At 44.1% G+C, this 10,000-nt stretch overlaps 1 protein-coding gene across 4 annotated transcripts in view; it reads left to right on the forward strand.

Moving 5' to 3' along the window:
* The first annotated feature begins 602 nt into the window (after positions 1–602).
* LOC147012107 (glutathione synthetase-like) overlaps positions 603–10,000 on the forward strand; it is a 50,463-nt gene continuing 41,065 nt past the window's right edge. The window contains exon 1 of one of the 4 annotated variants that reach the window (XR_015052032.1): positions 603–831. Coding sequence is in view for 2 of the 4 variants with exons in the window: in XM_085858370.1 (XP_085714496.1) it covers positions 757–831 (75 nt within the window). In the remaining 2 variants the exon portion in view is untranslated. The remainder of the gene's footprint in view (positions 832–10,000) is intronic. The other 3 variants (XR_015052033.1, XM_085858370.1, XM_085858372.1) reach the window with 3 other exon arrangements.

Below are 10,000 nucleotides of genomic sequence, written 5' to 3' on the forward strand. Positions count from 1 at the left end.
TCTCGAACTCCACGTGCACGGCAACAGCTAACTGCTGATAGATCTGCTCATGAAAGAGCCAGGCAAGCGGAGTCGGCTGCAAAGAGAGAGAGAGAGAGTGTCGCCTAACTGCAAATAGAGCGTCACACTGACGGGCGAGAGAAGCACAAAACTCACGTTCCAGCTTTCTTGGTCCCGGTTTTGGCAGGACATCAAGGACAGTTTCTACTGCTGCTAGAAACATTGAGTGGCTCAAGGCCGCCTTCAACTATGACCTCTCTTAGGATTACGGCAGCATAAAGCTTTCCTTCCATAAATCTGAGGAATAAAAGAAGCCTTCCTAATTTTCTCCATACAACTACTGGCTCAGTCTAACTAGCGTGAGGAAAATAGGGCAAATTTCCCGGGTATTACCGGGTACTTCAGCTGGTCTACTATATAAATGGCAGTCCTTCTGTCTGTCTGTCTGTTTGTTTGTAACCAATAAGCTCCTAGACCAGTGAACCGATCTTAATGAAACTTTACACACATATAGAACTAACATTCAGCTTCAGGATGCGCTAAGTGGCTTTCCATAAAAATGAAAAAAATATATGTATAAAAAAAGTTTCCATTAAAAAAAAGGCTTTCGAATAGTGCGCCGGCGTATTAATCGTAACAAAAGGCTTCATGGTTAAAAACGCTAGGGTTTTTTGAAATACAAAATGTTCGTATTCGTTGACTTTTTATACATACACATTCTCCTCCTGTTTTAACAGCTTTGAAACCCGAAACATTATGCCACTGCGAAAGCGAACAAATTTGAATTCTCGAACTGCACGCGCATGGCAACAGCGACAGAGGCGTTCAGAGGTATGCCGTTTCATAATACACGTCTCCCAATTCTTACTTCAAGAACGGTTATAATTTTGACGTTATCAGGATAACAGATGTATAAAAATCAAATACGCTGGGCCAGGCTGGGTTATGCCCGATGTATAAATTAAGTCACAAATGATGACATAAAACCAGCCTCACATTGTTGAGGCGTTACGGTTTTTTATCTGATGCGGCGATAAATCTTAACATTTTTGAACTAGAGTCTTCTGCATATAAAACATGGCAGGGAAAATATAATATTATAGTGGTGATGAAAAAAAAAATAATGGTGGCAGCCTCTACAATTTCACAATTAACTTTAACATGTACTCCTTCAGATCCACCTTCATACATACGGATATCCCTAATAGTGTATATATATATATATATATATATATATAGTTACGGTTGTGGAAATTCACAGAACACCATTCAGGTTTCCTAGAGATCAGTTATGTCGGTAAGTGTGTGTTCCAGGTTAGATTTCCCCACCAATTTCTAACGGGCTGTGCATCTTTGAGTGAGCTGTTATTCTTTTGCTATCTTTATTTTAAAGCGAACAACATCTCCTCACCATCATCTCCACAAAGAACGCCATCTTTTCGCCAGCAACGGCATCCAAAAACGAACAACATCTCCGCCGACAAACACGACGACTTCCTCGTTGGAGTAAAATCCGGTGATTACTACCACGTCCGCATTTGACGGTGATGTGGATTTCTACCCTCGAACCGCGTCGTGATCGAAAGGATTCTTTTGATTGTTGAGGGATCTTGACCTCCTCGAGGATTCAACGTCTAGCCGACTCAGTGTTGCATGTATCGGGATAAAATAAACCACAGAAGTCCAGTAATAATCAATGTCCACAAGGAGTTCTTTCTTCTGTACCATTTATTTGCTGTCCCTCAGATCATCTCCCCCTCCCCATATATCCATTCCATTTTATAAGCAGAGAGGCCTTTGATCGCAAGAACAGAATGCACAGCTTATCAGCCCGGTCACCTTGTACTTTCAGAAACCCAAGCAATGTCCAAAGTGTCAAAGAAAGACAAGATTATAAGTAGGTGGTAGGCCTTAACAACTAAATAGTAGAACAGTAGAGGAAAAACGCAAACACTTTGACCTACTCAGACTGAGGCAAAGGTTTCTTGTCTAGAGAGTAATAATTTCCCCAACACTCCCCCCTTGTTGCCTAAAAGGCAACACTAGTTAAGTTTAATGATATATATTTTCTCTTCACTTGGAAATACATTCTCTGTTGTGTTTGAGTGTGCCCATTTTCTTGGGTAGTCACTTCCCCCCTTTTCCCCATCGTAGAGCTCAGTCCCTTAGCCTTTCCTGTCCCGCAAGCCAGGTGGCTTCATGTGGTTGTACAGCTTCGGACCTGGTTGAGGTTCCGGTAGGCCTCTAGGCCGATAGAAGATAAGGCTACCCGTTGGGCTGCACAGCTGATTTTCGACAACCTATTTCGGGAACAAAGCAGATGAGCAAGAGTGGATTGACAATTCCCGTGAATATTGAACACATTCATTTGCGCTACTTATGGATTTCGAAGTTCAGGTTCTAGCTCAAAAGAGTCGTAGGACTCAGTCTCAAAACCAGGGTATGAGGGTGGTGCTTGGCCCACCATCACCTTTTTAGCAGTATTCCTCTTTAGACAAGAAACAATCAATGCCGGCATTGTAATTGTTGCACATCTAACAAGCACCACTACAATAATGATCCACAATAACCCAACGGAAATCCAATGCAATAGGGTAGTTCCCCAGCCTCCAAAAATCCCTTCAAACCAGGAATAAAGCCCATCTTTCGTGAAATAATTGTGATACTTGGCTCCTTCTTGTTTAATCTCGTCAGCTATGTTTGTGATTTTCTCCGAGTTATCAGGGATATAAGTACAACACTCAGAGTTAATTACAGCACACGTTCCTCCTTGAGCCGCGAGAATGAGGTCGAGCGCAACTCGGTTTTGCATTGAAACTGCACGTAGGGCGACGACCTCCGAGTTGATATCAATCATGCCTAGAGCAGTTTTATTTGCCAATAATTCAAGGGAAGCAGCCAACTCTGCCAATCCCACAGACGTTTGTCCAACACCGTAGTGAGGGATTAAAATCATGAAGAACAGTTCAGTTGACGTGAAACCCCGTTTATCCCGTTTCAAATGCTCAAAAGGTGACTTAGATAGCAGGCGCATATGTGGCAAAATGAATGACAAGAAACAAGATCCACTCCAATTAACTGGAAGCCATGGGTATGCTCGATTTCCACACACGAAATAGGTATTATTTAAAGCGACTTGTGGTCCCATCGTGTGATTTTCATAAACATAATTACTGCATTCAGAATTCCCTAATCTTCTTTCTCCCCATGCCTCTTGTACCAAGCATAGTTCGGGTTTTTCTGTTGCCCGTTCAACCATAAAATGTGGGGGCATTTTACTTAAATTAAAATTTGGCCAAAACCAGTTACTGAAATTTCGTTGTCGGAGGCAATTTCCATTTCCATTGGTAACGATGTGGTCGTTAAGGTTATTATCTTGTTTATCCCAGTTTCTTTCCTTTGCCCAGTACCCACACCATTCACTCAGATTAAATGGTATAGCCAGAAGCGGTATCCCAGTAACTGCTGAATGAGGTATCTTAGTACAAACCTAGCAATTGGTTTTATTAAAAGCTTTCGCGTGTTTACGAGAAAGAGCCAGATAAGTGTTTATTCCATGTGGTGAACCCACTTTGCTCGTTAAGCTTCTTCGGTCTCTGAATGCCCTAGGCTTAGTTTGGTGGGTAGTCTGACAGGCCCATCTCCAAAGAACATGCAAATAACATTGATCACAGACAGTACTTATCGGTTTAACAGACCAAGTACACATTGCACCACTTGCATTTAGTAGTACAAATAATCCTGCAATGGAAAGAATCATTAAAGTTATCAGGAAGCAATGTTCTCCTCGGGTTCTTTTTTGCCGTGTGCCAGTTTGCAGTGTGTGGCATGGATCCATGTTGCTCTTCCTTTGCACTTCACAGCTGTATGGGTAGTTAGCAGTATTTGAAACGGCCCACACCAACGTGCCTGAAGAGAGTTCTTCCGTTTGTAAATTTTCACATAAACAAAGTCTCCGGGTTGAAGTTGTGATGATCAGATGTGGCTGGTTCTGGCAGAGCTTGTTTCACCTGTGCATAAAAAGTTCTTACAGCATGATTCAGAGAGATACAGAACGTAAGCAACGTGTCGTCCATTTGCTGCACGTTCATGTCTTTTATAGTCAAAGGAGGTGAGTTCGGTAATCTCATTGGTCTTCCCATCAGAATCTCATGCGGAGATAAGCCAGTGTTTCGATTTGCGGTAGATCTCATAGTCATGAGAGCAATTGGCAGAGCATCTGGCCATTTTAATCCAGTTTGTTCACAAATCTTGGCCAGTTTATTCTTTAGGAATCCATTTTGCCTCTCTACTGCCCCCGCAGATTGCGGACGATGCGGGCAGTCGAAATGTTGCTTGATTTGCAATATGCGACACAATTCTTTCACCACTTCGGCTGTGAAATGAGTACCTTGGTCACTGGAGATCCTACAAGGTATTCCAAACCTACAGATGAAATCCTTCATCAACAGTTTAACCACAGTAATGGCATCTGCTTTCCGACAAGGGTAAGCCTCAACCCATTTGGTGAACAAATCGACGATGACTAACGCAAATTCAAAACCGCAGCATTTTGGTAACTGGACAAAATCCATCTGGATATGAACAAAAGGTCCGAATGGAATTGGATGACCCCCTGGGGCCATCTCCACCCCCCTTGCTGGGTTATGTTTTTGGCAAATATGACATGTCTTACAATACTGTTCTGCAATTGGACTAAACCCCAGGGCAAACCACTGTCTCCCAATTGAAGCACTCATGCCGCCTTTGCTAGTATGCCCGGCCCCATGTGCCAATCGGGCGAGCCAAGGTAATAGAGCTCTTGGTGCCACCACACGACCATCAGATGATCTCCATAATTTGGATTCATTTTCGAATTCACATCCAGCCAGTATCCACAAATCTCGTTCTTTAGCATTGACAGCTGTCTGCAAAGTGTTTATATCGTTAATGGTCGGTGTTGCCTCTTGTCTCAATACACATTGTGATATTAAAAGAGCTCTGTTGTGGGCAGCAGATTTTGCAGCTGCATCTGCCCTGGCATTTCCCCATGAGACGTCATCAGATCTCCCAGTGTGGGCGTCACATTTTACCACTGCAATTTGGTGAGGCAGAAGTATTGCTTCCAGCAGATTCGCAATCCATGTTCCATTCCTCACCTGCGTACCTGATGATGTTATAAAACCCCTTTCGCGCCAGAGTGCTCCAAATTCGTGTACAGCACCAAAGGCATAGCCGGAGTCAGTGTAGATTGTCACTATTTGGCCTTTGGCTAAATGGCATGCACGAGTGAGGGCGAACAGTTCTGCCTGCTGCGCGGAACAGCTCTCAGCCAATCTCCCGCTTTCGATTACTTCGTGATCAGAGCAAACGGCGTAGCCTGTTAATAAACATCCATCAGGTGCACGCGATGATGAGCCGTCGACATATAGAACCAATTCAGAATTTTGGATTGGTGTGTCTCTCAAGTCAGGACGGGGTTGACACGTGTGGGCGATTATCTCTTCACAATTGTGAGGATCACTATCTTGTACTCCTGGCAACAAACTAGCAGGATTCAGCGGTGCGCATCTCCTAATCGTAATGTTCGTGGGTGCTGTGAGTGAGAGTTCGTGTGTTGTTGCTCTTGAAGCCGACAAATGTTGTGTTTTCGTTTTTAACAATACAGCTGTCACTGCATGCGGTACCAGGAGAATCAAAGTGTTTCCCGCGACGAGCGCTTCGGTCGCCTGCACCGCGAGCGAAGCGGCTGCTACTGCTTTGAGACAAGGGGGGAATCCTTGCGCTACCGGATCCAATTTAGTACTATAATATGCAACAGGCCGTAATTTATTTCCGTGCTTCTGTGTCAGCACAGATTGTGCGAATCCCTGTCTCTCACATGCGAACAAATGGAAAGGTTTTTCATAGTTTGGTAAACCCAGAGCGGGAGCCGAAGAAAGAGCCTGTTTTAACGTTACAAAAGCCTTGTCTGCATTTTGTGTCCATGCAAGTGGGCTGGGTGCGTTTGCCGAACCAATGTCCACCAGGGGGCGCACTAAGGCCGCATAATCTGGTATCCACTGTCTGCAATAGCCGCTCATTCCGAGGAAAGACCTCATCTGTTTAGCAGTAGTTGGCTTGGGCAGGTTTAATATTGCCGCTATACGTTCAGGGGAGATGCGTCTTGTGTCTCCCTTCAGAATATGCCCCAAATATTTCACTTCTTCTTGGCAAAATTGCAATTTAGCTCTCGATGCTTTGTGTCCTTTCCTGGCTAAGGCCCTCAACAATGTCAATGTATCTCGTTCGCATGCGTCTTTTGACGCTGAACAGATCAGCAGGTCATCAACATATTGAATCAGTGTGGATCCACAAGGGAAAACTACATCATCCAAGTCGTCTTTGAGGGCCCTCGAGAATAATGTTGGACTTTCACAATACCCCTGGGGCAATACAGTCCAAGTGTATTGCTTTCCCTGGTAGGTGAATGCAAACAGAAACTGTACTTCTTGGGCTATTGGTATACTAAAAAAGCTGAACAAAGATCCACAACACTAAAATAGGTAGTGTTACTTGGGATGCTTGATAGAATGGTAGTTGGATTTGCAATTACAGGAAAAGCTGGAATTACCGCATCATTCACTGCCCTCAAATCCTGTACGAATCTCCACGTTGGCTTCCCAGGTTTTCTCACAGGTAGGATCGGTGTATTACATTGACTAACAGTGGGAATAATTATCCCTTGTTTCAATAGTGCTTCCACTACAGGAGCAATTCCTACCTCTGCTTCTGGAGACAAAGGGTATTGCGGTTTTCGAGGCAGTTTCTTTTTTGGATCTATAGTGATCTTGATTGGATTCATACTTTTAATTTGGCCGACATCGTTGGCATGTGTTGCCCACAGACAAGTCGGGACTTGTTCGAGTATTTCAGGTAATTTTCCTGACCCATTTAATTCTGAGAGATCGACCACCTCGAACACAGCTTTTGCTGATCCTTGACATTCTGTCCAACAGAATCCCTGTTCCCCGATCTTCCAAAGTCCGTTTACTTGGCTCGATTCCATCAAAGTCGCTTGTGATGCTTTTTTCAAAGAGGTTACCATGTGACCAATGTCCGTTTCTTGGTAACCTTCTGCAATCGCTAAAGTAACATGTGGTGTAACACTGGACGGTTGGTTCCACAATTTTAATTGTTCCTGCGTGAGATGCACCTCCAGGCCAATTCCTTGCTTCCCAATCCAAATTGTTCCCAACACTAAGTCAAAGGTCTGGTGTAATTTCGAGAGTGTTTCACTCGCATAGACGTTATCTTTTCCCTTGATGTTGCAATCTGCAATGCAATGTAGTCGAGTCTGTAAGTACCGTCTGTCCATGCCGTGTTTACTCACCCAATCGAGCACCTCGGGTACGTTTCTCTCCAAATGTGATAAATATTCCTGCAAATGGTTAAATGCTTCACAATTAATCACAGTCCATTGATATACAAGATTTTCTGTATTTTCCTGTAATAAATTCATCATAGTTATGTGTGATTCGTGAGGTATTTCTAAATATACACCCTCAGGGGTACACTTAATTGAACAATTCAGCTTGCATAACAGATCTCTCCCCAACAGATTAATTGGTGTATTAGTTGCCATCAAAAATTCATGGTTTGCAGACAATGGTCCAATTTCCACCCGGAGCTGCTCTGTCAGTGGAATCGTACTAGCAACTCCTGACATTCCCACTACTTTTACTCGTTCTCGCGATAACGGGGCGTCTGGGAAATCACTCCTTCTGAGCGCAGATTTGGTCGCTCCTGTGTCGACTAAGAAAGGAATCTCTTGGCCTTCAATTTTCAAAGTCAATTTCGGTTCGTCACATGGTTTCAAAGTCAGGAAGGGTAACTCAGACGAAGTCGCTTCTTTTCTTTGTCATAAAATGAATGGGTTTTGGGTTTGAAATGAACCTTGAGATGGAGGAGGAAGAAATGAGGGTGGAGGAGGAGGGAACGAGGCTGGAGGAGGAGGAGGAGGGAATTCGGTTTGAGGTGCAGTGGGTTGAAATGAACCAGCTTGCTCAAACTGTGTTCCCCATCTTTCCTGTTGTCTATAATATGGATTTTCATTCACTGGAGGCGTGGAGTGTCTGCGAGTTTCATCTCTGTATTGCGCCGCTGGTCTCTGTTCTACCGGTTCATACGAACTATAAGTTTGACTGTTTCTACGATTTCGGCATTCGTTAGCCCAGTGTCCTTGTTTTCCGCATGTATAACAGAAATCTCTGCGCTGGTCTCTGTATTTTGGTCTCTGACGGTAATTGGTTTGCCCTCGGTTTTGTGCATTATATCTCACATTCCTTTCCCCGGGGCATTCACCTTGACCTTGAACCTGGGATAGCATTAATGTTGATTCGTTTTCCTCGTCAGAACGATGTTTCAACAATGAATTACAATGCGTTACATATTCCATCAAGTCTTTCACTTCCTTTAATTCCCAACCAATACATACTCGCTTTATCTCATTTTGTAATTTGGCCGTCAAACCATTAAGATAGACATGAGCAAATGGTACTCCCTCTTCTTTCAGTCCAGAGTGACATTGGTATACACCCCGAAAACGCTCTAAGAACTCCAATGGGTCCTCGCCAGCGCATTGCCTGCACACCTGTATTTTTGCCCAGTCGGTCTTAAGTGTTACCACCTCTGTGACAGCGTCAATGAGGGTGTCAATATGTTCTTTGAGCTCCTCCCTGTCTCCAGGAGCTTCATCTGGCCATGCAGCGACCTGTTTCAATTGTCGGAGTAACCCCTCTGGTAGCACTAATTTTAATAATATTTCCATGTCCATATATGTTGGCTGATGGCATGCCACCACCACGCGTAGTTCCGCCTGGAATTTTTTTGGGTTCTCTCGTATCTTCGGCATCTCATTTACGATGGCTCTTAATTCAGAGCCCCACGGACGATATATTGCTTGTACCTCCCTTGCACCCGGGTAATCTCGCAATGGAAACGCGCCAATGAGTGCCTCATCATCTCCGTCCTTCGCGGTCTCCGGCATTATTTTTTTTGATCGAGTTTGTATTTTACCCTTGTCAGCAAGAGGAACTTTATTTTTGCTTTGTGTTCTTGTTTCTTTCTTAATTACTCGCCTGGCTCCCCGTTGAGCCTCTCCTTGCCCTGTGGCATCATCTCCCTCTGTCTCTCCCGCTTCTTCGTCCTCGAGCGGTTGTGCTATCGGAACTGTGCACTTTGGCCATGTATCTGAGTCTTCTTCTTCATCCTCAAATCTGACAGCCACTGCTCGCTGTCTCTTGGTTTTATTTTCAAGTCTCACCGGCATTTGCTTCGTTAATTGGTCTAGCTGACCCTTCAGGTTTAACAACCGTGCCTTTTCGTCTCTGTCATGACATTCCTTCATCCAATTTATATAAACGCTCCAGTTCACCTGCTTCTGGACCTTTTTGTCACTATTTTTCACTTCCAGTACTTTTCTTAAATTGTCTAAACACTCGTGATCGAACGTTCCATTCTCAGGGAAGGGTAATCGACTATTTTTGGTCCAATTGCACCATTTCCCCATGTCTCTCACAGCTTCAGGCCCATACTTATCAAACATAATTCTTGCACATGTACCTCTCCGTGGTTTTTGAATACAATTTGCCTCGGTATACACATTTTCCTTCCTTTTACAATTTCTATTTCCCATCTCCAAAATCACACAAATCACAACCGCTAAATTCACTCTAAAATCACAGAATAAAATAAATCGCACCCTCGGAGAACCCCCCCTGCTTACCTTCGCTCAAGCACTTGTCGTTCCTCCAGGCACTGCCTCCGGCAGATTAAGCACCTCCGGTCACGAGCGCCGCACAACGCCGATTCGAATCCGTGTCACTGGCACCAACTGATGTGGATTTCTACCCTCGAACCGCGTCGTGATCGAAAGGATTCTTTTGATTGTTGAGGGATCTTGACCTCCTCGAGGATTCAACGTCTAGCCGACTCAGTGTTGCATGTATCGGGATAAAATAAACCACAGAAGTCCAGTAAT

Source organism: Eptatretus burgeri, chromosome 15 (assembly GCF_056783735.1).
Source record: "Eptatretus burgeri isolate ZD-2024b chromosome 15, Ebu_testis_v1, whole genome shotgun sequence".
Lineage (NCBI taxonomy): Eukaryota > Metazoa > Chordata > Myxini > Myxiniformes > Myxinidae > Eptatretus > Eptatretus burgeri.